We start from the raw sequence: 27,761 nt of genomic DNA, 5'->3' as shown, positions 1-27,761 counted from the left end.
TGCCCAGTTCTGGGCTCCTCAATTCAAGAGAGATGTTGAGGTGCTGGAAGGTGTCCAGAGAAGGACAACAAAGCTGGTGAGGGGCTTGGAACACAAACCCTATGAGGAGAGGCTGAGGGAGCTGGGGGTGTGCAGCCTGCAGCAGAGGAGGCTCAGGGCAGAGCTCATTGCTGTCTGCAACTACCTGAAGGGAGGCTGTAGCCAGGTGGGGTTGGGCTCTGCTGCCAGGCAAGCAGCAACAGAACGAGGGGACACAGCCTCAAGCTGTGCCAGGGCAGGTGCAGGCTGGATGTTAGGAGGAAGTTGTTGTCAGAGAGAGTGATTGGCATTGGAATGGGCTGCCCAGGGAGGTGGTGAAGTTGCCCTCCCTGGAGGTGTTGAAGCCAAGCCTGGCTGGGGCACTTAGTGCCATGGTCTGGTTGGTTGGGCAGGGCTGGGTGCTAGGTTGGGCTGGCTGAGCTTGGAGCTCTCTTCCAGCCTGGTTGATTCTATGATTCCGATGCACGGCAGAGCTGAAGGCCACAGCTTGCGGTGCCTCTCAGGCTGCGCCGCTCACGGGGCCCTGGCGGGAGCCTCGCATATCGCAGCACGGCCGCCAGGGGGCGACAGACGCCCACCCTGCGCCGGCACCCAGGAGCCTGCGCACTAACAGACGGCTCCGCGCCTGCGCCTCCCGTCCTGCCCCGCCCCCGCCCCGCCTGCCCTACGCATGCGCACTGCCCCCTCCCGCCCCCTCCCACCCCACCGCACCCCCCCGGCACGGCCCGGCAGCGCGGCTGCCGTTTGACGAGCGATGCGGAAGGAGGCCGGGAACTGCTGAACGGGCCGAGGCCCGGCGGGCTCCCGGCCACTCCCCGCGGCGTCGCTGCCAGCCGGGCCCACGGGGCGGGGGTGGGAACGACTCGGACCCTCCACCGGCCGCTGAGGTGAGGGGCGGAGTGGGGCAGGCCGTGAGCGACGCGCGGTTTAGCCAATGAGAGGCCTCTCTTTCGGGCCCCGCCTCCTCGGCGTGCTCCCGGTGGGTGATTGGCTGGAAGGAAGGAAGGGGGCGGATGCCGCGGCGGCCCTCGTGTGCGAGCCCCGTGCCGCCGCCCCGCCTCGCCCCGCTACGGTGGCCGCCAGGGGCGGTTCGGTGGCCCGGGGCAAGCCGCCCCCTGCCGCCCGCCTTCCCACTGCGGCTCGGGCCGTCACCGGCCGCCTGCAAACGCAGCTCCTGACCGGCATCGCTCCCGTAAGGACGCAGGGCTAGGCAGTGGCAGCCCCGGGCACGGCCGAGCCTGGCCCCGCTGGCGAGAATTTGCCGGTTTTCATCTTTTTATTCTCTCCGTTCCCCTCTGCCGGCGGGGGTCCAAGGGCTGCGGGAGGCCCGGGTGTGCTGCCCGCGGTGAGGATGTGCAGGGTGGCGCGCTCGGCCCAGTTCACTCCCGGGAATCGTTGGGGGTGGGGTCTTCGTCGCGGTTACCGTCGAACCGGGCCCGTCACGGAGCTACCGTAATCCTTGGGCAACGCTGCCTGCTCGCTTACTCAGGCTGCCGTTGGGCAACGCCGGCAGAGGGGGATGGGGGCGGGGGAAGCCGGGCCCTTTAACGGGCGGGGCGGGGGCGGTGCTGCCTCCTCCTCCGCGGCGCTCCGGGACTGGCGGACTGCGGCCGGGCTGGCCCGGCCCGTCGCAGTAACAGAGCGAGAGCCGCCTCCGGCCCGCCCCGGCTCGCAGCCGGTCTGCAAGACGGTGCCTGCACCCGGTGAGACCCCGGGGCCGGAGTGGCTCTATGCGAGCCCGGGGCGGGGGATCCCCTGGGGCTCGGGGTTGGTATCCCGAGGGGGTTGGGGAGGGCGTTGCAGTCGGTTCTCCGTCTGGCTTCAATCCGGTGGTCCCGAGTCTGGGCGTAAGGCAGCGGGCTGGGCTCAGTCTAGCGATGAGCTGTCGGTGTTAATGGCACGGGTGCGCCTGAGAGCTGCAGCGTTAACCGTTTCCTGGCCTCTCTCCTCTGCCGTTTGTCCGTGCAAAGGTCAGATGTTCCCAGCAGTCGTGAGGAAGAAGAGCAGAGCCTGGAGCTGCTGAGTGCTGATCTGCTGCTGCTCTGGACCATGGACTCATTGAGGGTGGCCCAGGTGTGAAAATGTCCAGCAGTAACCGGGAGTTAGTGATTGACTTTGTTTCCTACAAGCTCTCGCAGAAGGGATACAGCTGGAGCCAGCTGGAGGAGGAAGATGAGAACAGGACTGACATTGCAACCGAGGGGGCCGGGCTGGACGGCGTCCTCAACGGGAGCCCCTCCTGGCACCCTCCCGCCAGCCACGCACCGAACGGAGCCACCGTGCACCGGAGCAGCCTGGAAGTCCACGACCTGGTCCAAGCGGCCGATGTCAGGCAGGCGCTGAGGGAGGCAGGGGACGAGTTCGAGCTGAGGTACCGGCGAGCTTTCAGCGACCTCACCTCGCAGCTCCACATCACCCTGGGCACAGCCTACCAGAGCTTTGAGCAGGTGGTGAACGAACTCTTCCGTGATGGAGTGAACTGGGGTCGCATCGTGGCTTTCTTCTCCTTCGGGGGCGCCCTGTGCGTGGAGAGCGTTGACAAGGAGATGCGGGTACTGGTGGGGCGCATTGTGTCCTGGATGACCACCTACTTGACCGACCACCTAGACCCCTGGATCCAGGAGAATGGCGGATGGGTAAGAGCTGCTCCCCCTGCTGCCTCTGGCCTCCTTACATCCCTAGAGTGGGGTTGGGTTGGAAGCAGCCTTGTCTAGGTTCAGCCCCGCTGGCGCCGGCAGGGGTACTCTCTGCTAGAGCAGGTTGCTCCCTGGTGGGGATGATGGCTGCTGTGTGTCCTCCCTCGCTCCAGGCAGGTTGTGGGGCTGGTCGAACTGGAGCTCCCTGTGCTGTTTGTGCCAGAGCCTTCAGGGAGGTAAAGGGTGTGTGGCCTCGCTCTCTGTACTCCCCGTGCTCTGCCCAAGATGGTCAGTCCAGCGTGATGACGCCGTTTGTGCTCAGCTGTGTCCTCCTCCATCTCCCTGGATGTTATGTAAAAGACCTCTTTTCCCAGAGCCTACTGTCACCCGAGCTGGTTCTTCAAGCAGGAGCCCTTGCTCTGAGGCCTGGTCCTGGTGTCATTTAACAGCAGGGAGTGGAGCTTCCTCCTCTCCAAGCTGGGCTGTAGGAGCGAGAACTACTTCTTCATTCCAGAGACAGGACTTTGCCTTCTGCTTGCATCCCACCGCAGATCGCCTTGGGTGGGCTGCTGGTGGGGAGGGGAGCCAGGTGCTGAGGTGGAGGGGGTGTAAGCCCTGCGCTGGGGAGCTGCTAAACCTGCAGCTGCTTCTTGGCAGGGAGCAGTGCTCCCAGCTGCCCCAGTGAGCTCCCAGTGTGAGGCTTTACCATGAATAAGCATTTCTGCAGGAAGCATTCCTGAAATGCCGGGTCCGGCTCGGCGCGGGGCTGCCGGCAGCAGGGATGTGACCTGCAGATGGCTGAGCTGGTTTTTCTTCCTCTCTTGCTTCTGCATCTCAGCTCATTCCCTGCTGCTCTAACCTTTGCTGGTGCCCGATGGGAAGAGTTCAAGCTGTCACTCGTTAGCATCTGAACGGTGGGGAATTGGCTTCTCGGTGTGTTGGGGAGCTCAGACCTTTCAGCTCCTTTTCTAATCTCCTGGGTCTATCAGCAGCTCCTTCGTCTTGAGGAGGGGGCAGGGACCTCTTTCCTCCTCCTCATGAGCAGGCTGCATAGAATCTCCTCATGCCTGATGCTAGGAACGTGATGTTAGGTCCACTTAATGAGGAGGTCCCCAAAGAAGAATCATCTCATGGTCCATCGGCAGCCCCTCTGCATCTTGACGAGGAAGCAAGGACCTTTGTGACCTGCTTTGTGTTCTGCACCTTTCTGAGTCACACAGAATCCCTATTGCCTGAAGCTGAGCACCCAGAGGTGGTGCCCCCAAGGGAGAGGGCACCCTAGAGGAGGGAGGTGCACTCGGGGAGAGGAGATCCCAGAGAAGGTGCATCACGGGAGAGGGGATCCTGCTGAAGGTGCACCCAGGGAGATGAAATCCCAAAGAAGGATGCACCCAGGGAGAGGAGATCCCAGAGAAAGATGCACCCAGGGAGAGGAGACCCTGAGAAAGATGCACCCGGGGAGAGGAGCCCCTGAGAAAGATGCAGCCAGGCAGAGGAGCCCCTGCAGAAGGTGCACGCAGTGAGATGGGAGCTAGAAAGTTGAAGGTGCACCCGGAGAGAGGGAGCTGGTTCACACAGGGTGCTGGAATTCCAGGAATGCAGCCGGCCTGGGGCTCTGCCTGGGTGGGGCTGCCGGGGCAGAGGAGCAAGGTTTCGATTGGGATCTCCTGGGTCATTTTACCAGGCTCTGGTTTGCCTCCTCGGGTCTGGCATCCTGCAGACAACCCTGGGCCAAAGGCTGACTTCCTTTTCCCCCACCACCACTACCTCCCTCTGCCTTTGGCTTTGGCTCTTAAAGTCACAGCTCAGGCTGGGAATCGAGCGCTCAGCTGGAGGCGGTTGGGGAGCTGGGGTGGCTGTTGCTGTTGGTGACGGATTGGGCTGTATCCTGGAGACCCAGGCGATAATGCAAGCCGATTTTTGTGTGGTGGTGTTGTTGTTGTAAATGAACTCTCTGGGGGATTTAGATTAAATCACTGGTGGAAAATCACTGGTCCCTGCTTGTGGGGAATGAAATAACCTCCTCCCTCTGCTTCCCTCAGCTTTCCCCATCCCCCCTCTGAGCCAGCACGGTTCAGGCTCTTCAATTATTATTATTATTAATTTATTTAGAGATGGGGGGGGGGTTGTGGTGTGTTTTGTTTTTAATGTCTGTCTCTAAATTAAATGTTTGGAGCAAATATTTGCTCAACAGCTTGCGGAAGGGTCAGGACTCTGTCTTGATCTGACCCACCCACCAGCTCTGGCTTTGAAGCTCGCCGGTCGCTGGGGTTTCCACCCAAGGAACAGCCTTGCTCTCTCCTCTTCTAACCTTGAACAGGGCTTTAAACTTCCTTGCTCAGGCTGTGCTGGCAGCTGAGAGGGAAGGAGGCAGGCAGGATGGCCAAGGCCATAGTTGGGGGGTTGGGAAATCCACCCTGCCAGCCACCCAAAACAAAAAGGTTTGTCTGCTGTGGCTGCTGCCAGCCTGAGGCTTGTTTGATGGCTCAGCTGCATCCCTAGACGTGTGGTGGGGAGAGGGGATTCTGCTCCTCTGCTCTGCTGAGATCCTCTCCTGCAGAGCTAGGGGCAGGTCTGGAGGCCTCAATACAAGACAGGGATCTGTTGGAGCAGGGCCAGAGGAGACCACAGCAGGGCTGGAAGGGCTCTGCTGTGAGACCAGGCTCAGAGACTTGGGCTTGGTCAGCCTGGAGAAGAGGAGGATCTAGGGAGACCTTCTGGTGGCCTTGCAGTGCTCAAAGGGACCCATCAGAAAGCTGGGGACAGACCTTTGAGCAGGGCCTGTTGGGACAGGACAAGGAGGGAGGGTTTGGACTGGAGAGAAGGGAGAAATGTTTGCCACTGAGGCTGGGGAGAGCCTGGCCCAGGCTGCCCAGAGAGGTGGGAGCTGCTCCAGCCCTGGCACCACTGCAGCTCAGGTTGGTTGTGGCTGTGAGCAACTCTGCCTTGGTTGCAGCTGTGCCTGGGGACTGCAGGGGCTTGGGCTGGGTGACATTTAAAGGTCCCTTCCAGCCCAAGCCATTCAATATTGTTGTTTTTTTACTTGCTGGGCTGCTGCCAGCTCTCCCTCAAGAGGCAAAGTGCCACCACCCTGCCCTGGCTGTGCCAGAGCTGTGCCTCCCCTGCCACCCTCTTTGCTCAGGCAGCCTCACTGGGTGCATTAGAGCTGTTCCAGCCTGTCCCACACGAACAAAAGCTCTCCCCAGAGGTGCAGGCTTGCAGGTCCTGCTGGGAAAGATGCAAGTCGTGGCAGGTCTGCTTGGCAGGGAGCAGCAGGGTTGAGTTGTGTCCTGGGGAACTGCAGCCCTTCTCTTCGTGGAAAGCCCCTGGGAGAGGGGGGCAGAGCTGCGGTGCGGGCGCTGGGCACGGAGCTGCTCCCTTCCCTGCCAGCCGAACAAAGGCAGAGCGTGGGCTGGCCGCGGGCTGCAGGCTGCCTCCGGAGGGGCTCGGGAAGGCTGCGGCTGGGCTGCAGGCGGTGTGCTTGAGAAAGCCTTCTCTGAGGAAGGAGGAAATGGTAGCTCTGGCTCTGCCGAGCGTTGACATGGGTGGATTTGGTCACGTTTCCTGGCCCGGCTTTGCTTTGCCTCCCTCTCCGCAGCCAGGCACCGAGACAACCAAGTGGAGCGAACCGTGGGGGGCATTTAATGACCGGGCAGGGGCAAGCTGCTGCCTCGGCGAGCCGGCAGGACCCGAGAGGAGGCTTGGCTGGGGCAGTGGCTTCGGCCAGGACCGGGTTCTGTTAGCCGCCAAGTTCCAACACCGATCCCTGGCAGTCGTGGAGAGGGGGAGAAGTGTGGGGAGAGGGAACGTGGGGAGGAGGGGGAAGCACAGGGTGATGGCAGAGAGCCTGGCAGGCAGGGGTGTAGTGACCGTGCTTAATCTGCTGGGGAGAGGGAAGCCAGCAGCGGCTGCTGCCTGCCTCTGCCCCTGCGGTGCGCGGCAGCTTGTCCTCGGAGGCTCCATCTCCATCCAGAGGGTGTTCTGCGGCGGGGGGAGATCTGTGGACACAGAGGCTTGCTGCTTGGAGGAGCAGCACGGAAGGGCCAGGGCTGAAAGCAGCTTTGCCAGCGGTTTGTGCCATCTGAGCCCCCAGCAGACTGGGCCGGGCCGAGGGCGGATTCGCTTCCCACGTCAGTTCCGCGCTGGGGCCGTCGGTGCTGGTGTTGCTCTGCAGTGGACTTGGAAGCCTGTGGTTGTGTTTGGGGGAAGCCCTTTTGAGGCTGGCACTGTTAGCAACCTCATTTTACAGCTCTTTAATGATTTCTTTCCTTTTTTTTTCTCTCTTTCTTTTTTTTTCCCCCCCTTTTCCCCTTTCATGAATGATAGGAAATGACTCAGCCTGTGTCATATGACAGAGCACAGCTGGGATTGAGTCCCAGCTCGGCCCCCACCAGCCCTGCTCAATGGTTTCAGGTTGAGAGCCTCAAGACCCAGTGCTCAGATCTCCTGAAATGCTGATGGCCTTCTGCCATCACTGGGGTGTCCTGCAGGGACCTGCCCTGCCACCATCACCACCTTAGCTGGCTGATCCCAGGTGCCTCACAGTCCTCACACCCTCCCACTCTCAGTCCTTTGGGCAATGTGAGCTAAGTCTGGGTCTCAGTTCTGCTGTTGGTGTGCCCTGAGGCTCAGAGTGGAAGAGGCACAGCTTTGGCAGAGCTCTGAGTGTTGTCACATTTGGCTTTGCTGCTGCTGATGATCCCCTTTGAGATGGCAGCCACTGCTTGCTGACTCCCTCTGCTCTGCCCCAGTGGGGACATAGCTCTCCAGTTTTGGGCTCTCCAGCTCAAGAGAGGCAGGAAAGTGCTGGAGAGAGTCCAGCAGAGGCTGCAAAGCTGCTGAGGGTCCTGGAGCAGCTCTGGGAGCAGCAAAGGCTGAGAGCCTGCAGAGGAGCAGCCCCAGAGGGGAGCTGAGCAATGCTCAGCAAGAGCTGAAGGAGCTGTGGGGGGCAAGAGGCTGGGGCCAGACTCTTGTCAGTGGTGCCCAGGGACAGGCCAAGGGGCAGAGGGCACAGACTGGAAGCCAGGAGGTTCCCTGAGGAGAAACCTGTTTGGTGTGAGGGTGCAGAGCCCTGGAGCAGGCTGCCCAGAGAGGCTGTGGAGTCTCCTTGTGTGCAGAGCTTCCAAGCCCAGCTGGGCAGTGTGCTGCTGGGCAAGCTGCTGGGGGTGCCCTGCTGGAGCAGGGCATGGGACTGGCTGGAGGAGGAGGCTGTGAGTAGCTAAGGCTGCCCATTGCTCTCTGGAGATGCATCCCCCTCAGTGGCCTGTGCAGCCTCCTGGGCTGGCTCTGTCCTCTCTGTATTTGTTTCACAGTGTGGATCCCTTGCAGCTGAGATGATGTCCCCATTGTCCCCATTGCCATCACCTGTCTGGGATGACAGAAGTCCTCTCCTGCTGCCAGCTGGGTCCCCTCACATATCCTTTCACAGAGTCACCCTCCCCAGCTGTGGGAGCTGCTGACAGGCTCTTGGCTCAGGCTGCCCTGCCTGGTGCAGCCATCCCGGGTGGCTGTGTCCTCGCTGGTGGCTGCAGAGCTGAGCTCAGCCTTCAGCTCCCTGGCAGCTCCTCGCCCTGCCTGCGACCTGGGAGGCTTTGCTGCAGTGCTCTCCAGGAAATGCCTTTGGAATGACTTCCACTGCAGCTTCCTGCCCGCCCCAGCAGCATTCCTGCCCTTAGACCAGCACCATCCAGCCATTCCTTGTCACCCTTTCCCTTGGTTCTTCTTGTCCTTGGGGTCCTGCCTGTCTTCCCCTGCTGCTTCCGTGTGAGGTGCAGCCCCATAACGTTCCTGCTCCCTGCCATGAGAGCAAGCACTGGAGGAGGAGAGCTGCCCGTGGCTCAGAGCAGCACACTTAACCCTGTGGTCTTCCAGCAGAAAGGGATAAGGTTTCCTTCCCTCCCAGGGGAGCCACTGGGAGCTGAACTCGGATTCCTAAAGCACTCAGAGGGTCTTTAATCCAAAGAGTTGTTTAGAGAAAGACTTGTGAAATAATTAACAAACTGATGGGGGGAGGAAAGGACCCAAAGCACTCAGTCCTCAGCACTGCACAGACAGGGACCTGTTGGAGGGGGGCCAGAGGAGGCCACAGCAATGCTGGCAGGGCTGGAAGGGCTCTGCTGTGAGACCAGGCTGAGAGAGTTGGGCTTGGTCAGCCTGGAGAAGAGGAGAGACCTTCTGGTGGCCTTGCAGAGCTTAAAGGGGAATGCTGGGGACAGACTTTTGAGCAGGGCCTGTTGGGACAGGACAAGGGGGGGATGGTTTGAACCCAAAGAGGAGATTCAGAGTGGAAAGAAGGGAGAAATGTTTGCCAGTGAGGCTGGGGAGAGCCTGGCCCAGGCTGCCCAGAGAGTTGGGAGCTGCCCCAACCCTGGCACCACTGCAGCTCAGCTTGGCTGTGGCTGTGAGCAACCTGCTCTGGTTGCAGCTGTGCCTGGGGACTGCAGGGGTTGGACTGGATGAGCTTTAGAGGTCCCTTCCCACCCAAACCATTCCTTGGTTCTGTGATTCTTGCTGCTCTGAGCCCACAGCTGCTGGCTCTGCCCCTCTCTGAAGTAGATGCTGGTCCCTGCCTGTGGCCTCTCCCCATTGCAGCAGCCATGGGGGGGTCACAGTGCAACAGAAGGGCAGAAGGAGTGAGCCAGTGATGTGCCCTTGTGGCCAAGAAGGCCAAGGGTGTCCTGGGGTGCTTGAGGAAGAGTGGCCAGCAGGGTAAAGGAGGTTCTCTGCTTCTGCTCTGCCCTAGGGAGGTGACATTTGGAGTACTGGAACCAGTTCTGGGCTCCCCAGCTCAAGAGAGGCAGAGAACTACTGGGGAGGGTCTGGTAGAGGCTGCAGAGCTGCTGAGGGGCCTGGAGCAGCTCTGTGAGGAGCAAAGGCTGAGAGCCTGCAGAAGAGCAGCCCCAGAGGGGAGCTGAGCAATGCTCAGCAAGAGCTGAAGGAGCTGTGGGGGGCAAGATGCTGGGGCCCTGTGCTGCTTTCCCCCCCCCACCCCTGGAAGCTGCAGCTTGCTGTAGTGCCCAGGCTGCTGTGCCTGTTCTCCACGGAGCTGCTGTGTGCTTTGTGTCCAGGATTCACCCCTGGCAGCAGCCCTGTGCCTGTGTCCCACTCTGGGGACAGGCTGAATGGTGACACCACGTTCCCAGGCCCCTGCTTTAAGCTTCTCTCCTTTGATTTTCACCGAGCTGCTGACAGCTGTGAGCCGAGTCCCACCGTGACGTTGCGAGGAGCATTTCTCAGCAGCTCTTTCCCCAGCAGCTGTAGTGCCAGAGAATTCCCAGCAGGAGCTGGGGGAAGGGAAGGAGAAAGCTTGTGGCAGGGTTGCAGAGCTGCTGAACCTGGAGGTGAAGGATGAATGGAGCAAGCAGGACAAGTGTAGGGTCCTGCCCCCCTCTTCGAGGAGAAATCCTCCCTGCACCAGAACAGGTTGGGAAAGCAGCTCCAAGGAGAAGGACCTGGAGGGCAAGTTCCCCATGGGCCAGCAAGGTGCCCTTGTGGCCAAGAAGGCCAAGGGTGTTCTGGGGTGCTTGAGGAAGAGTGTGGGCAGCAGGACAAAGGAGGTTCTCCTCTGCCTCTGCTCTGCCCTAGGGAGGTGACAGTTGGAGTACTAGGACCAATTCTGGGCTCCCCAGCTCAAGAGAGGCAGAGAACTACTGGGGAGGGTCTGGTAGAGGCTGCAGAGCTGCTGAGGGGCCTGGAGCAGCTCTGTGAGCAGCAAAGGCTGAGAGCCTGCAGAGGAGCAGCCCCAGAGGGGAGCTGAGCAATGCTCAGCAAGAGCTGAAGGAGCTGTGGGGGGCAAGAGGCTGGGGCCAGGCTCTTGACAGTGGTGCCCAGGGACAGGCCAAGGGGCAGTGGGCACAAACTGGAAGCCAGGAGGCTCCATGAGGAGAAACTTGTTTGGTGTGAGGGTGCAGAGCCCTGAGCAGACTGCCCAGAGAGGCTGTGGAGTCTCCTTGTGTGCAGAGCTTCCAAGCCCAGCTGGGCAGTGTGCTGCTGGGCAGGCTGCTGGGGGTGCCCTGATGGAGCAGGGGCATGGTCTGGCTGATCCCCAGAGGTCCCTTCCAACCATCCCCATACTGGGATTGGGGAATGCTGTAATGGTGACTTCTGCTGTGGGGCCAGAAAGGGGCTGGGGGCAGCAGCTCTCTTCCCTCTGGTGACCTTGATAGCAGGGGACAGTGGCAGGCTCCGAAGGAAGCTGTGCTCGGTGGCCCTGCCCTGGGTGGCAGGAAGGCAGCCACACTCCTCCTCCTCGCCGCTGCCAGGGATGTCACCTTTAAACGCTATTGTTCAGGGTGACTAAAGATTAACGCAGGCGGTGGAGGCATCAAAGGCAAGCGGTGCCCCTCCGTGCCAGGGCACTCCTTAGTTCCTGCCCTGGCCTTGGACGAGGGGAAACCCAATTCCTCCTCCCACTCCGCGCCTGGGAACCTGTGCTGGAGGGTGCTTGGTGGGAGAGCTCTCTGAAGTCCTGCTCTCAATCGTCCTTGGGATGCCAAGGGCTTAACTCAGGGCATTGAAGGGCTGGAGCAGGTCCAGAGAAGGGCAGCGGAGCTGGGGAAGGGTCTGGAGAGCAGGGCTGGGGAGCAGCAGCTGAGGGAGCTGGGGATGGGCAGCCTGCAGGGGAGGAGCAGCTGAGGGAGCTGGGGGTGTGCAGCCTGCAGAAGAGGAGGCTGAGGGAGACCTCACTGCTGTCTGCAGCCCCTGAGAGGAGGCTGGAGCCAGGTGGGGGTTTGGCTCTGCTCCCAGGGAACAAGCAGCAGGACAAGAGGAAATGGCCTCAAGCTGCTCCGAGGGAGGTTTAGGTTGGGCTTGAGGAACAGTTTCTGCTCCTTTAGGTCTGTCCAGGCCTGGCTCAGGCTGCCCAGGGCAGTGGTGCAGTCCCTGTTCCTGCAGGGGTTTGGAGCCCTGGAGCTGTGGTGCTGAGGCCATGGCTCGGTGGTGCCCAGGGGCAGTGCTGGGGTAAGGCTCAGGCTCAAAGGTCTCCTCCAACCAAACCCATCCTGTGCTTCTCCAGCTCTGTGCCCCCAGACACCCTCACCCCAGCCCTCCCTGTGTCAGCCTGGGGGTCAGGCCTGATGGAACTCGATGGCCTTAAAGATCCTTTGCAGTGCAGGCAGCTCTGGGATGTGCTCTCCCCAGGGAGCTGTGCTGGCCCCCCCCGGGCTGGGGTGCCTGGGGAGGGCTTCCTCTTTGGCAGGGGAGCAGAAGGGCCACGCAGAGCAGGGGGCAGAGGCTGCTGGCAGCCGTTAGCAGATGGCTGCAGCTGCCTCACCAGCAGCAGGTGTGGGTTTCAGGGGGCTGCCCGTGGGGCTGGAGGGGGCTGAGCCACCACCAGCACCACCACCACCACCACCACTGGCAAGCTGGGGAGCTGTGACCTACTTGTGCTGCAGCACCACTCTCTGGGTGCATTTCTTTCCCTTTGAAACCATTTTTAGGTTGGTTTGTGTTGGGTTTTTTTTATTCTTTTTAGCTGATTTTTCTCCTCATGTTTAATGTAGGTAGCAAAAAGGCAGAAAGAGAAGAAAAGCCAAGCAACCCCCAGCATCAGGGAAGGGCTGAGCAGTGCTGGGGAGGACTTGCCTGCAGCAGCAGAGCTCCAGCTGCCCCTCTCTGCTCCTGGACACGTGCTCACGTGGAGCAGCTCAGCGCTGCTGTCTCTCAGGATGCTCTTTAATGGGAAACTCAGTGCAGTGCTGCCTGCCTGCAGGGTAGAGAGGGAGAGGGAGGGAAGAGGGAAGGAGGGACTGGGAAGCCTTCAGCAGAGAGGAGGCCGTGGGGGCTGTGTGCCAGTGCTGGGCTGCAGCCCCTTTGCTTTGCCCCCAGCCTGCTGCTGGCAGCAGGGACGTGGGCATGGGAGGCTTGGAGTGGATGAGCCTGGAGGTGCCTCTGGCACCTGGCATTGTGTGGTCGTGGAGGGGCTGTAGAGCTGTGATCCTAGAATCATGGAATCATAGAGCTGTGATCATGGAATTGTAGAGCTGATCATGGAATCATAGAGCTGTGATCCTGGAGTCATGGAACTGTAGAGCTGTGATCCTAGAATCATGGAATCATAGAGCTGTGATCATGAAATTGTAGAGGTGATCATGGAATCATAGAGCTGTGATCCTGGAGTCATGGAACCATAGAGCTGTGATCCTGGAATCATGGAACCATAGAGCTGTGATCATGGAATTGTAGAGCTGATCATGGAATCATAGAGCTGTGATCCTGGAGTCATGGAACCATAGAGCTGTGATCCTGGAATCGTAGAGCTGTGATCTTGGAATCTTAGAGCTGTGATCCTGGAATCATGGGACTGTAGATCTGTGATCCTAGAATCATGGAATCATAGAGCTGTGATCATGGAATCATAGTTCTGCAGCCCTGGAATCATGGAATTGCAGGTCTGTGACCCTGGAATCATGGACTCCACAGGCAGGGACACCTCCCAGCAGAGCATCTTCTTGGTAGCCTCCAGGCCCTGGTGCATGATGCTAAGGTCTCCCCTAGGCCTTCTCTCCCAGGCTGAGCACCCCCAGCTCAGCCTTTCCTCGCATGGCAGAAGGCTCCCAGCCCTCTGCTCCCTCTCCTGGCCCTTCTCTGGTCACTCCCAGCCTGTCCACATCGTTTTTGCCCAGCAGGGCCCCAAACTGCAGGCAGTGCTCCAGGAGTGCCCTGGGCAGCACTGGGCAGAGTGGGACAATGACTTCATCTGTGCTGGTGATGCCCTTGGAGATGGAGCTCAGCATCCTCTTGGCTTTCTCTGCCCCTGCAGCACCCTCAGAAGGCTTGGGGCTGGTTCCTCCCCACCACCAGCGCTCGCCCTGCATCCACTCAGCAAAGGCAGGGGCCTGGGCTGTGTGTGCCAGGAGGGAAGGGGCAGGGGGCTGTGGGCTTCTCCTGGGGAGGGCTGCTTGAGTTTAGCCTCCCTCCTGCTCCAGCTCTGGCTGCAGGAGCAGCTTCTGAGTTAAACAGATTCAATTAGTAGCTGGCTTCTGGCAGCAGCATCCTGCTGGGGGAGTGGATCCCTGGAGATGAGGAAGCATCCATCGGGAGCAGGGCTGGGCTCCACCTGGGCTTGGTGTGGAGGCAAGAGGCTGGGCTCAGCCTGAGGTTGGAGGTTGGCATGAGGCTGGTATAGGCTTCTTCCAAGGAATTAATGACAGGGCAAGAGAAAATGCCCTCAAGCTGCACCAGGGGAGGTTCAGGTTGGATGTTAGGAGGAATTTCTGTCCTGCCAGAGCGGTCAGGGATTGGCACAGGCTGCCCAGGTTGGTGGTGGAGTCCTCATCCCTGAAGGTGTGGCACTTCAGGTGTAGTGTTCATGGAGGTGCTGGCTGGAAGGTTGGATGTGATGATCTGAGAGGCCTTTCCCAACCTCAGTTGTGATTCTGAGAGGGACCCAGAGCTCCCCAGCTCGCAGCCCTGCTCCTGAGCTCAGAGGGAAGCTGAGGCAGCTGTCTTCTGCCCTGTGCTCCACCTGGCCAAGAACAAAGAGCAGGCAGAACCTCCTGCCTGCACCACTGCCAGCCAGGTGTTTGCTGAGCTCAGAGACTGCAAAAGGTGACAACCTGGCAACAGGAAGAGCTTTGGGCAGGAGATGGGCAAGGGGCTGCTGGGCAGGAACCTGTCTGTCAAGTGCACCTGAGAGAGACAAGAGGAAATGGCCTCAGGTTGCTCCAAGGGAGGTTTAAGTTGGACATGAGGAGCAATTTCTTCCCCTTGAAGGTTGCCAAGGGCTGGCCCAGGGCAGTGGTTCAGTCCCCACCCCTGGAGGGGTTTCAGAGCCCTGGAGCTGAGGCCATGGCTTGGTGGTGCCCTGGCAGTGGCAGGTTAAGGCTTGGGCTTGGTGCTCTCAAAGATCTCTTCCAGCCAAACCATTCCATGGTGCTAGGCTGAAAGGCTCTTTGGGAGGCTCAGGGCAGAGGCCTGGGCTGGCATGGAGCTGGTGTGGCTGCAGCTCAGGTGGGGCAGCAGCTGCCTGCCTGCAGCAATTCAGGAGCACTCCAAGCAGTGCCAGTCCCACTGGCACATCCCTCTGGGTTTGCCACTGCTGAGGCTGGGGAAGGCTGGGAGCAGGCAGGGAGCAGAGCTGGCAGGAGGTGACATTGCCCCAGGCCACTAAAGCATGTGCCAGGGTGCCATGTCTCCATGCTTCCTGCACCCCTCCAGGGATGGGCACTGCACCACCTCCCTGAGCACTCTTTCAGTCAAGATTTGTTTCCTGATCTCTAAGTTCCACATCCTGGTGACTGGCTCAGGGCCTGGGCTGTGTGGCCCTGAGTGAGAGATGATTTATGTGTGGGGAAGATGAGCAGCTGAAGGTGAGCCAGGCTGTGCCCAGGGGGCCAAGAAGGGCACCAGAAGCCTGGCCTGGATCAGCACTGGTGTGGGCAGCAGGAGCAGGGCAGGGATTGTGCCCCTGTGCTGAGGCCACAGCTGGAATGCTGGGGTCAGCTTTGGGCTTCTCTCAGCAAGAAGGACATTGAGGGGCTGGAGAGGGTCCAGAGAAGGGCAGCAAAGCTGGGGAAGGCTCTGGAGCTCAAGGCTCATGGGCAGGAGGAAGAGTTCCTTCCCTTTGAGGGCTGCCCAGGGCAGTGGTGCAGTCCCCATCCCTGCATGCCCACCCTGGCCCAGGCTTTGCAAGCTCTCCCATCCCATCGTGCCATGGCTCAGCAGGGCTTAAAGCTTCCCAGGGAGCTAATGGCTTTGATTAGAGCTACTGACCTCATTTAGAAGCTTCCAGTGCCTCATTTAGAAGCTTCCAGTGCACCAGGCAGGGATCATTTCATGCACCAACACATCTGGAGGAGCCCAGGGCAGAGCACAAGGTCTCCTCTCTGTGCTGTGCTCCCCTTGCCTCTGCTGCATCAGCTGCTGGCTGCTTCCTGCCCTCAGGTCAGCAAGGGGTTTGCTGAAGGGGACTTGGTGGCCTGAATCATTGGAGATTTCATCTGGGCTAACAGGAAGTGAAAACAGAATGAGGACATCTTCCTCCTCTTCCTGCTCCTCCACCCTTTCCCCTTTGGGGTTTTTTTCATTCAAGTGGCATGGCAGAGCCCCAGCAGCCTCCTGAGCTTGGGCTGGAGCTGAGCTGGGAAGTGGGGAGGTTTGCCTGCTGCTCCTCTGGCATGCTGGAGGATGGATGGCTTCAGATGGGAGACCTGGATGTCCTTTCTCCCTCAGCTGGGGACTGTCCCTGCAGCCCTCCTGGCCCCCCTGGGCTCTGCCAGTGGTGCTGCTGCCTGCAGGGAGGGCTTGAGGCACGGCTCATGGTGCAGCTGTGGGGCAGGGAGAGCTGCTGGCATCATAAGGCTCAGCCCCTGGCTCATCTGAAGACCACAGAGTGATTGGAAAAGATCTTTTGAGGGTGCTGAGTCCAAGCCTTGCCCCAGCACTGCCCCAGGGCACTGCCAAGCCGAGAGTGGGGACTGCACCACCGCCCTGGGCAGCCTGGGCCAGGCCTGGGCAGCCCTCAAAGGGAAGAAACTGTTCCTCATGCCCATGAGCCTTGAGCTCCAGAGCCTTCCCCAGCTTTGCTGCCCTTCTCTGGACCCTCTCCAGCCCCTCAATGTCCTTCTTGCTGAGAGAAGCCCAAAGCTGACCCCAGCATTCCAGCTGTGGCCTCAGCACAGGGACACAATCCCTGCCCTGCTCCTGCTGCCCACACCAGTGCTGATCCAGGTCAGGCTTCTGGTGCCCTTCTTGGCCCCCTGGGCACAGCCTGGCTCACCTTCAGCTGCTGTTCACCAACCCCTTCCCAATGTCCTTTTGCACTGGGCAGTTTCCAGCTGCTCTGCCCCCAGCCTGCAGCATCCCTGGGGTGGTTGTGCCCCAGGTGCAGGAGCCAGTCCTTGGCCTGCTTGAACCTCAGCCCACGGATCCAGCCTGGCCAGATCCCTCTGCAGCTCCTCCCTGCCCTCCATCAGATCAACACTGCCACCCAGTCTGGTGCCATCTGCAAGCTGGCCAAGGGCAGTAGGAGGGGAGGTGTCTGCAGCTGGGCACACGTGGGCAGGACACGTCCCCGGGGTGCAGCTTTGCTCACGGTTGCACAAGGGCAGGGTTGCACAGGAGCTGTGACATCTGGGGCAGGCAGCAGTGACTGTGGAATGTGGAAATGTGGCTTCGTGCAGCCTCCCAGGGCCTGCAAGAAGGCTGGGAAGGGGCTTCTGGCCACAGCCTGTGGTCACAGGACGAGGGACAAAGGCTTAGAGCTGGGAGAGGGGGGGCTGAGACTGGAGATGAGGGACAAATTGTCTCGGGTGAGGGTGAGGGAGACGCTGGCACAGGCTGCCCGGGGAGGCTGTGGATGCCCCCTCCCTGGATGAGCAGCCTGGTTTAGTGGGAGGTGTCCCTGCCCATGGCAGGGGGCTTGGGACCAGCTGATCTCTGAGCTCTCTTCCAACCCGAGTCTCTGCAGCCGCCAGGGTGGGCAGCAGACAATGGGAGGGTGGCAGCAGGAGCCTGCCCCCGGCCCCCCGGGCGAGCCCCTCGCACAAAGGCCGCCAGGCTGCGCGGCTCAGACACCATCTGTGCGCCGGGCAGGGGCGGCCCGGCCAGCCCCGCTCCTTCCCCTTGCGCCGCTCCGCCTGATGCCCCCGGGCAGAGCAATCCCATGCCCAGCAGGGGCTAAGCCCCGCAGCGGCCCCGGCCCCGCCGCTGCCTCCTGCGCTGCGCTTTGTGCCGCCGCCGGCAGCGCTCGGCTCGGGCAGGGGCTCCTGATGAAAGCTGCCTGCAAGTGCATTAGTCACTGCCGGCGCCTCCAGCTCCGGCCCGCAGCAGTGTTCCAGCAGGTCTCTGGCACACGGAGAGGGAGAGGGAGAGGAAGGGAGAGGAGGGAGAAGGAGCAGCTCCCAGCGCTGCCTCCCCTGCCGTGCCGCAGCCTCCCCGGGCAGGGTTGCAGCTGGCACCGGAGCCCCCTTCGTCAGTGTGGGAGATGCTGGAGTCGTGCTGGTGGTGCGGGGTCGGTGCAGGCTCCCCGGAGCTGGGCGTGAAAGCAGCTTGACAGGTGGCTGCCGAGGCCAGGACTAGGGCTGGAGGGTGCTGGCCAGAGGTTGTTCCTGCTTGGAAAGGAGCTGGCCCTGGCCCGAGCTGGGCTGAAGCCTCCACGGGTTTGGGGGGATTTGGGGATGAGGTCCCAGGATCAGCCTCCCCACAGGTTCCCACCACCCCACGGCTGGGTCCCACCAGCCCACAGCTCACTGACTCTGTGTCTTGTGTGGCCGGGAGGAGGAGGAGGAGGAGGAGGAGGAGGAGGGGATGTGCTCACTGAGTGAAGCCTTTGGAGTTTGTGGCTCCCTCCGTTGGGTTTCTCCGAAGGCAGAGCCCCGGAGCTCGGGCGAGGGCAGCCCCCCAGTGCTTGCCGCAGCACCCCAGCACCTGCTGCCAGCCCGGGGGAGGCTGTGGAGCTGGTGGCACATTCCCTGCCATTGTCATGGAGATCAGCAGCTGCTTCCCTGGAGGTCACCATTTGCATGACAGTTGGAGCTGGGTCTCTGGAGCTTCTGCACCTGCCGCTGTGCTGTCCCCAGAGCCCCTTTCCCCTCCCTGTGTTCCCACAACCACTTCCCCACCCCACTCTGAGGGTGCCGAGGGGACCGGGGGGGTGAAGCTGGGCATCTGGAGAAGCTCTGAGACCTCTGCCTTGGGCAGCAGCTTTCCTTGGCTCCCCAGTCAGGGGCTCCTTGTCCCTGAGCCCCTACCCTGTGAGCAGTGCTGTGTGACTGGCACTGCCCCCTCAGTGCCCCCTGCTGCCCTCCTTTAGGGCCTGACCTTCAGACAAGGCTGGGGGTGCTGAGTGCCACAGAGGGCTGGGAGAGGATGAGGGCAGAGGGAGAAGCTCCAGCAGGTCTCTTCCACTTGCCCAGCCTGCAGGGGACCCCAGGGGGCTGTGTTTGCAGGATCCCCCTTGGCAGCCGCTGGGAATTTGGATGTTTTCTTTGCTTCTCTGCAACATCTGAGCTGCCTCCCCTCCCCCCTCCCCCCCCAGCTCCTCCCCAGTGCTTCACCCCCAGGTTCACATATGCCAGTCCCCTGTGGTGAGCTGGCAGCCCGGAGGGGCTCAGGGAGCAGGTTGTCAGCTCAGGGCTTTGTTGTGGGCTGCACTGAGCTGCTGCTGCTGCTGCCTTTCTTTTTTCTGCCCTCATCTTGTGCTCGGCACAAAACTGTTCCCAGCATCTCATTAAGCAAGGTTTGGGCAGCCAGATGCCTGCTCCTGGGCCTGCCTTGGTGTGGGACCCCTCAGCACTAACACAGCTGTAGCTGTGTTGAAAGGTGTGACAAAACCAGAGCCTTGTTTGCAAGTGAAACACTGCCCCGTGCCAAGGGTGCCCAGGCTGGGGGTGCAGATGCTGTGGTTCCTGCTGCCAGGCAAAGCCCTCAGCCTCTCCTCGCTGTCTGGGGACGGTGCTGGCTTGTCCTCAGAGAACCAACTCCTCCCTGATGAAACAAGTGAAGATCTTAGGGTGGGAAAAGTGTTTTGTGTGTGCATCGAATTGGACAACTGGCAGCTGGGCAGAAAACCAAACAGATTAATGCACAGATGGCACTGCCCAGGCCACACCTTGGCTGCCGTGTCCAGTTCTGGGCCCCTCCATTCAAGAGAGATGTTGAGGTGCTGGAAGGTGTTTGGAGAAGGGCAGCAAGGCTGGGGAGAGAGCACAGCCCTGTGAGGAGAGGCTGAGGGAGCTGGGGGTGTGCAGCCTGCAGCAGAGGAGGCTCAGGGCAGAGCTCATTGCTGCCTGCAGCTGCCTGCAGGGAGGCTGTAGCCAGGTGGGGTTGGGCTCTGCTGCCAGGCAGCCAGGGACAGAAGAAGGGGACACAGCCTCAAGTTGTGCCAGGGCAGGTTCAGGCTGGATGTTAGGAGGAAGTTGTTGTCAGAGAGAGTGATTGGCATTGGAATGGGCTGCCCAGGGAGGTGGTGGAGTCCTCATCCCTGGAGGTGTTGAAGAGGAGGCTGCCTGAGGCACTTAGTGGCAGGGGTTGGTTAATGAGCAGGTGTTAGGTGATAGGTTGGACTCGATGCTCTTAGAGATCTTTTCCAACCTGGTTAATTCTGTGATTCTCTGAACTGGTTTTTGGGGGTCTTAAAGATGTGCTGGGCTGTGGGGAAGCTTCGTTTGCTCCTGCTGGAGTCAGAGCCTTTGTGTCCCAAATCCCACCAAGTGCCACCACAAAGAGTCCTGGCAGGACCTGGCTCTTCTCTGCTGATTTTCAGAGCTCCGTGCCCGTGTCTCAGTGACCTCCAACCCTTGGCACTGGAGTGAGCTGCCCAGGGAGGTGGTGGAGTCACCCACCCCGGCTGTGTTTGAGGGTGGTTTGGCTGTGGTGCTTAGGGGCTGTGGTTTGAGGTGACTCTCGTTGAGTAGGGTTCTAGGTTGGACTTGGTGCCCCTGAGGGGCTCTGCCAGCCTGCCTGTTTCTCTGACTCTGTGACTCCCCTTGCAGCCTGAGGGGAGCTTTGAGCACCCAAACTCTGCCCTCCCCCCCCCAGCAGCCATCCCCTCCTCTCCTTTCCGCTCGCAGGAGACCAGCTGGGGATCCCTGGCCCACATCTGCTTCCTTCACCTGCCCCGGTGGCTGCCTGCTCTCAGTCCTCTGTGCCCAACGCCTGGGGCTTGGCTTGAAAGAGGAACCTGCTCTGCTCCTCTTGAATGGGATCTGCTGCCTGCATCCCCCCCCCACCTCCTGCTGGGCTGCACTGCTGAATGAAACCAGCAACAGACCCAAACTGGAGCTTCCCCTTCCTGTTGCCAGACCTCATGCCTGGTCCTTCTCCTCTCCAGGGAGGTTGTGTAGTCTTCCCTCTCTGGGGATAGCCAGCAGCTGCCTGGATGCTCTCCAGTGTCATCTGCTCTGGGTGATGCTGCTCTGGCTGGGGGCTGGACCAGATGATTCTGTGGTCATAGATCCTGTGATCTTTTGAGGTCCCCTCCAGCCCCTTACATTCTATGATCCTGCAGACACCAGGATCTAGGGACAGGATCTCCAGTCCTGGCTGCTGCAGGCAGCACAGGCAAGCTGCAGGCAGCACAGGCAAGCTGCAGGCAGCACAAGCAAGCTTCAGGTAGCACAGGCAAGCTGCAGGCAGCACAGGCAAGCTGCAGGCAGCACAGGCAAGTTGCAGGCAGCACAGGCAAGCTTCAGGTAGCACAGGCAAGCTGCAGGCAGCACAGGCAAGTTGCAGGCAGCACAGGCAAGCTTCAGGTAGCACAGGCAAGCTGCAGGCAGCACAGGCAAGCTTCAGGTAGCACAGGCAAGCTGCAGGCAGCACAGGCAAGCTTCAGGTAGCACAGGCAAGCTGCAGGCAGCACAGGCAAGCTGCAGGCAGCACAGGTAAGATGCAGGCAGCACAAGCAAGCTGCAGGCAAGTCCCCAGCCCAGCAAGCTCTGGTTTAGGCTGCAGCAAGAAGCCATCAGCTCCTTTCCCAGCACTTGGAGAGGGGGGAGGAGAAGCCAAGCCTTGGGGACTGCCTTTGTCATCAGCACAGCCTCGCTGCTTCCTCATGGCCTGCCCCGCAGCATCTTCCTCTCGGATGTGTGTGGCTGTCAGCTGGGCTGGGGAAGGGGATGTGACGGCCGCTGGCCGGGGGAACAGCCTGTCCTGTCCTGCCCTGCCCTGCCCTGTGTCCTGTGTGCTCTCCGGGGTGCAGGAGGCCTGTGCAGAGGGCGCTGAGGCAGGACTGTGCTGCTGCTGCCACAGTCCTGTGATCGCCTCAGGAATTCCAAACATTTCCTCCCAGATAAAGGTGACTGGGGGAGGCCAGAATTATCTGGACGAGTCTGGGCAAGCCTCAGAGCCTCAAACTGCAGGGCCAGAGAGGGCAGGATGGGTGCTGGGCAGTGCTGGGCTTCAGGTGCAGAGCAGCCAACCCCCCCCCCCCCAACACACACACACAGCCCCGAGTGTGGGAGCCAAGCAGGTCCCTGCCCTTCAGCCCCGCAGGGAGGATGCTTCTGCTGCCTTCCCACTCCCCTCCTCTGGCATCACCATTCCTAAGGCACACCTCTGGGATTGCCAGTCCCAGGGGACACATCTGGAGTGCTCGTTCCCAGGGGGGGACACATCTGGGGTCACATCTCCCAGGGGGATACATCTGGGGTGATCATGCCCCAGGAGACACATCTGGGATTGCCACTCCCAGGGGATGCATCCGGGATGAGCGTTCCCAGGGGACACAGCTGGAGTGACCATTCCCAAAGGACATATCTGGATTCCTCATTCCCAAAGGGACACATCTGGGGTGACCATTCCCAGGGGATACATCCGAGATTGCCAATTCCAGGGACAACATCTGGGAATGCCAATCCCAGGGCACACATCTGGGCTCCTCATTCCCAGGGGATGCAGCTGGGGTTGCCAATGCCAGGGCACACATCTGGGCTGGCAGTCGTGCAGGGGCTGAGCTGTGGCAGCTCCAGAGGAGCTCTCCCTTGGCTGCTGCCCCTCTGGCCGAGGGGAGGGCAGAGGCTGTGTGCCCTCCCTGCCCAGCAGAGCCCTGGCTGCTGTGGCAGGCGATAGCAGGGCGGCCTCGGGCACCATTTATCTGGGCCAGCAAACGCTTCCTTTTCTGAGAAGCAGCAGCTGCAGAGCAGCCTTCTTGGAAGAGCCTGGCCCCAGCTGGCTGGCACAGAGCAGCGAGGTGGCACAGAGCAGCTCCCCGCCCTGGCGCTGGCCCCTTCCACCTCTGCAGCCTTCCTGGGCACAGTCAGGCTGTGCCCTGCCCTGGGCAGCTGTGCAGAGCTCTTGGTGGGGCAATTTCTGCCCAAAGTGGCTTCATCTGGGGTGCAGCCTCCTTCCTCCCACCCCCGCAGGTGCTGCTGGGACGTGTGCCCAAGGGAAGGAGCTGGCACAGAGAGTGGTGTAGAGGTGGTTGAGTGCTTGCAGACAAAGCTGTGCCACCTTCTGTTGGGGCAGGGCCAGAGGGGGTCACAAAACTGGACCGAGGGCTGGCAGGGCTCTGCTGTGAGGCCAGGCTGGGAGGGTTGGGCTTGGGCAGCCTGGAGAAGAGAAAGCTCCAGGGAGACCTTCTGGTGGCCTTGCAGTGCTCACAGGGGTCCAGCAGAAAGCTGGGCAGAGACTTTTGAGCAAGGACAGGACAAGGAGGGGATGGTTTGGACTCAAAGAAAGAGATTCAGCATGGAGGGAAGGGAGTAATGTTTGCCCCTGAGGCTGGGCAGAGCCTGGCCCAGGCTGCCCAGAGAGGTGGGAGCTGCCCCAGCCCTGGCACCACTGCAGCTCTGCTTGGTTGTGGCTGTGAGCAACCTGCTCTGGTGTGGGGATGCTCCTGGGGACTGCAGGGGTTGGGCTGGATGAGCTTTAGAGGTCCCTTCCCACCCAAACCAGTCTGGGATTCTCCCCTGGTTCCCCTGCACCCTCTTTGCTGCCTCTTGCCATGCTCTGTGCCCCCTCCACTGCTGTCATCCCCCTTCAGCAGAGGGATTTCCTGAGCCATCATTAACAGTGTTCCCCCCTTGGCTTTGGGCTCTGCTCCTGTCCCTCTCCTGCAGCATCTCCCTGGCTGGTTCCATGGCTGTCACCCTGGGCAAATGGCCTGGCAGAGAGGCTGGCAGCAGCTCTGGGTGTCACCTGTGTGTGAGCCACCATCCTGCCCATCCCTGCGGGACCAGGATGCCACTCAGGGCTCCATGGAGCCTGTGCCAGCTGGCAGGCCCCGTGGGAAGGGTGTCTAAGTGGCAGGAGTCATGGGGATGGTTGGCACATGCCTGAAGAGGGCTCTGAGTGAGGTGGCAGCAGTGATGTGCCTCGGGGTGAGTTGGCAGAGTCACTGCTGACCCAATGCCTGGGGCTGCTGATGCCACCTCACAGTCAAGGGAGGGGTAAGAGGAAGCTGGGGGAGTCAGGGGGTGCTGGAGACAGTTTGGTGGAAGCCAGAGAAGTCCTGGGGGGGGGCAGAGGTGGCTGCTGAGGTGCACAGCTGGCCTGGGGCAGGGGGGATCAGGGATCTGATCTTGGGGGTGGGGTCTGCTCAATGCTGATCAATAGCTGAAAAGTGGGGGGGGGGGGGGGCAAGAGGATGGGGCCAGGCTGTTGTCAGTGGTGCCCAGGGACAGGATGAGGGCAATGGGCACAAACTGGCACCCAGGAGGTGCCCTCCGAACAGGAAGAGAAACTGGTTGGGTTTTGAGGGTGCAGAGCCCTGGAGCAGGCTGCCCAGAGAGGTTGTGGAGTTCTCCTCTGCAGAGCTTCCAAGCCCCCCCGAGCACTGTGCTGCTGGGCAGGCTGCTGGGGGTGCCCTGCTGGGGGGGGGGGTCACTTGGACTGGGTGATCCTCAGAGGTCCCTTCCCACCCCTCCCTGCTGGGATCCTGATCCCACGCAGGAAAGAAGCCTGTGGCCAGGGAGAGGGGCACAGCCCAGCTCCTGGGGTGCCACTCTGCCCATCTTGCTGGGGGAAGCTCTGTGTGAGCTTGGCTGTGTGTGCCAAGGTGAGGAGGTGCCCTGCAAACCGGGGCTGTTCTGGGGGAGCCAAGGGACTGGCACCACCTGCCCGTGGGCAGTGGAAAGGCAGAGCCTGTGGATTCCAGCCACGATCTGGGCACTGAGCCTTCCCAGCTCCTACAGCAGTGGGCACAGCTCCTGGCAGGCTGTGGGCAGCTTGCAGGCAGGGATGGCACTGCCTGTGTCCCCAGGGAGTGACACAAGCATGGCCTCAGGCAGGCTTATCTCTGCTTTCCCAGAGCAGCGCTAGCTGGAACTGCCCTCACTTACCAGGAACTGGGGGGAGCTTTGCTGGGAAGAGGGGCTGGGGGGTGCCAGCACATGAGCTGCTGCCCTCCCAGAGCCCACGGCTCCAGCCCCCTCCAGCCCTGCTGCCCCTGCTCAGCCCTGATAAGCCTGGCAGCTGCCGGCTGGGATGCTCCCCGCGGCGCAGAGCCTGGGCACACCCCGGCAGCTGTCCCCCGCCGTGCTCTGAGGTGCCCAGGAGGGGTGGCATCGTCCCCTGTGGGTGCTGCAAGGGCACAGGAGAGGCATTTGCTGTCAGAGAGCCTGGGTTTGGAAGCAGTTCAGCTCTGGGAGTCTTCCCTGCCCTCCCAGCTCCCACGCTCCAGGCCGTGGCTGTGTCCCCAGCCCTGTCACACGTCTGCAGGGCTGGAGGGGTCCGGCTGGGACGAGCCAGGCAGGAGCGACCACATTCCTGGCCAGCCCTTGTGCCCCGGCAGAGGGCAGGGATGCACCTCGGAGGAGCTGCCTGCAGGTCCTGCCGCAGGCTGAGCTGCCAAGGGCCAGGACGTGGCAGTGCTTGGTCCTGCTGGCATGTGGGCAGCGAGGAGAAGAAGGGAGGTGGAAGCTGCACTCTGGGGGTGCCTGGCGTGGGCTGCTGCTCCCCCAGCCCCAGATGGAGCTCAGCCTTTGCCTGCTGCAGTGATTCCTGTCACACTGCTCTGCTAATTTTAGAGCCTGCTGCACGTGGTGCAGCTCCTGCCCGCCTGGGCTCCTCCTCGCAGATCCTCCCTGGCATCTCCTGCCCTCATGACTGGTCCTGTGCTTCCCCCAGCGCCCTCTGAGCCTCATTCAGGGCAGGAGGCACAAGGCAACTGTCACCAGCTCCCACTGGGGCCTCCACTCAGGGAACCCTTCTGCCTAGGAGAGACCTTTCAGGTCATGGAGTCCAACCTTCAGCCTAGCCCTGCCAGGGCACCACCAAGCCATGGCCTCAGCACCACAGCTTTGAAACCCCTCCAGGGGTGGGGACTGCATCACAGCCCTGGGCAGGCCTGGACAGCCCTCAAGGGGAAGAAATTGTTCCTCATGGCCAACCTGAACCTCCCTTAGGACAAATTGAGGCCATTTGCTCTTGTTCCCTGGGAGAAGAGCCCAGCCCTCAGCTGGCTCCAGCCTCCTTTCGTGGAGCTGTAGAGAGCCTCCTCTTCTCCAGGCTGAACACCTCTAGCTCCCTCAGCTGCTCCTCACAAGTTCTCCAGACCCTTCCGCAGCTTTCTTGCCCTCCTCTGGACCTGCTCCAGCCCCTCAAGGTCCTTCCCTGAAGCGAGGGGCCCAAACCTAGCCCTAGGATTTGAGGTGCAGCCTGTGGCAGGACCCTTGCAGCCTTTCCCACCCTCTCCTCTCTTCCCACAGGAGCGCTTTGTGGACCTCTACGGGAACGATGCTGCTGCCGAGGTGCGGAAGGGGCAGGAGACCTTCAACAAGTGGCTCCTGACCGGCGCCACGGTGGCAGGGGTCCTCCTGCTGGGCTCTCTGCTGAGCCGCAAGTGAGCCTCGGCCGTGTCCCCTCCCCGTCCCCGGGACACCTTCACCGCCACATCCACTACACTGCGCTCCCGAGCACCGGCACCGAGGAGGAGGGGATGGAAGAAGGGGGTAGGGGGAAGGTAGGGGGTGGGGGCAGAGCAGTCCCTTCCCATCGCCTCCCTGCTGCTCCCTGGAGCTTCTCCCTGGTTGCCTCCTCCAGCTCCTTTGCTCGTAGCCCATCTCTATCTCCCCTGCCCTTGTGTTTGAAAGACCAATGCAGCACTTCAGCCCCCAGCGCTGGGCAGTGGCACTGGGGAGAGGTGGAGGGGGGGTGGGGGGTGGGTCAGGAGGTGTCCCAAGCCCTGCAGGGTCTCCTCTAGATCACTTTGAAGAGAATAAACAGACTTATTTTTGCATGTGTGAGTGAGTGCGTGCTTGTGTGTAGCTGTGGCACTAATATAAGGATCCCCCTGCCCCCCGCCCCCCCTAAAGCCAGAGCGAGGGTCGAGGTGTGTGTTCCCCGCCCCCCAACTCCGTCCCCAGCGTGCTCAGGTCCCCTGCAGCCCACTCCGGGAAGATGCAGGCTGCTGGGTGGGCTGGAGCTTCCCCAGCAGCATCCACATCCCATCCCTGCTTCCTCCAGCCCGAGCTCATCCCTGTGGTGGTGATGAGGGAAAGAGGCAGAGGCTGAGGGCACCTTTGCAGTGTCCCCCCCTCGGACCCTGAGCCCCCAGACAGCAGCTGCTGGGGGCTGAGAGAGGGCTGGGATGAGGATGGGCATGCCCAGGGCTGTGCCCGATGGGAAGGGCTCTTCCCCCTCCTCCTCTTCCTCTGAATGTAGATTGCTGCGGGGCACTGTGTGCCCCTCCCCCCCCCCGCGCTGGCAAAGGAGGGAGGCAGCTGAAGTGGGGGGAGGTGGCATGCTTTGCCCTGGCACAGGGCAGCTCTGCAGAGAGCCAGGGCAGGAGCAGAGCTGGGAAGGGGTTGAGAGGGCAGTGGGCAGCACTGCTGCCCGTCACCAGGGTGGCAGAGCCCTAGGAGCAGCCCCAGCATGGGGACAGCAGCCCAGGGGAGGTGCAGTGGTGGCACTGGCTAAGCATCACCCCAGCCCCCAAGAAGCCCCTCTGGGGACAGCAGGAGTCTCTCCCGTGCTGCCCACGGCTCTGCCAGTCCCCGTAGCACAGGCAGGTCCCTGTCCCCGCGGCGTGGCTGTGACATGGGTGCATGCGGTGACAGTGACAGAGGTGACAGAGCAGCCTGGCATCGCCCCCAGCCTCCTCCCCGCAGAGCAGCCTGGCATCCCTCCCACCCTGCTCCCCGCAGAGCAGCCTGGCATCTCTCCCGCCCTGCTCCCCGCAGAGCAGCCTGGCATCCCTCCCGCCCTGCTCCCCACGCCGCTCCCGCTGCCGCCGGGGCAGGACCGCTGCAGGCTTTGGGCTGCAATGAGCTTTGAGCAGCCGCAGGTCCCGGCGGAGCCCACCCGGGGCAGAGCCAGCTGTGCCCGCAGGCTCACCCGGCCGTGCCCCCTGTGCCCATCTGGCCGTGCCCACCCCGCGCCCGCTCTGCTGCCCCTACCCGTTGGTTTTTAACCCCTCTGTGAATACTCTGAACGCTATTTTTGTTATCTTGTCTGTCCCTATTTATGTCTGGGGCCGTGCACCCTGGGGAGGCCGAGGTGGGAGGAAGGGGGAGGGGGAGGCTCCAAAGTTTTTGGGGGGTGGGGGAGGATGGGGGGGGTGTGGGGGAGGGGTCCCACCTGGTCAGTGTGCACGGACTGGCTGCTCCCGAGGGGTCCTGCTCGGAGTGGGGGGGTGTAGCAGTAGCCCCTGGAGCGCTTCGGGGTGCAGGTGCAGGTGAACCAACAAATAAACTTCTCCGTGGAGCTGCC

At 61.5% G+C, this 27,761-nt stretch overlaps 1 protein-coding gene across 4 annotated transcripts; it reads left to right on the top strand.

Annotated features, from left to right (window-relative positions):
• Positions 1 to 733: 733 nt before the first annotated feature.
• On the top strand, positions 734 to 27,761 carry BCL2L1 (BCL2 like 1). 4 transcript variants are annotated; one of them, XM_064167728.1, is made up of 3 exons: positions 734 to 926; positions 2,010 to 2,675; positions 25,760 to 27,761. In XM_064167728.1, the coding sequence occupies exons 2-3, from the start codon at positions 2,121 to 2,123 to the stop codon at positions 25,895 to 25,897; spliced, it is 693 nt and encodes a 230-aa protein (XP_064023798.1). In that variant the 5' UTR covers positions 734 to 926; positions 2,010 to 2,120; the 3' UTR covers positions 25,898 to 27,761. The 4 variants fall into 4 exon arrangements, with proteins under 4 accessions (XP_064023798.1, XP_064023801.1, XP_064023800.1 ...); XM_064167731.1 differs by lacking the exon at positions 734 to 926 and adding an exon at positions 1,082 to 1,231; XM_064167730.1 differs by lacking the exon at positions 734 to 926 and adding an exon at positions 1,238 to 1,384.

This window comes from Pogoniulus pusillus, chromosome 29, assembly GCF_015220805.1.
Source record: "Pogoniulus pusillus isolate bPogPus1 chromosome 29, bPogPus1.pri, whole genome shotgun sequence".
In the NCBI taxonomy this organism is placed as follows: domain Eukaryota; kingdom Metazoa; phylum Chordata; class Aves; order Piciformes; family Lybiidae; genus Pogoniulus; species Pogoniulus pusillus.
Note: the sequence above shows the minus strand (reverse complement) of the source record. Positions and strands in the feature narration are given on the sequence as shown.

Excerpts from the sequence above, each read along its gene's own strand:
- BCL2L1 (XM_064167728.1), top strand. The coding sequence starts at position 2,121 with ATGTCCAGCAGTAACCGGGAGTTAGTGATTGACTTTGTTTCCTACAAG. Across the intron at positions 2,676-25,759 it reads TCCAGGAGAATGGCGGATGG|GAGCGCTTTGTGGACCTCTA; the intron begins GTAAGAGCTGCT and ends CTCTTCCCACAG.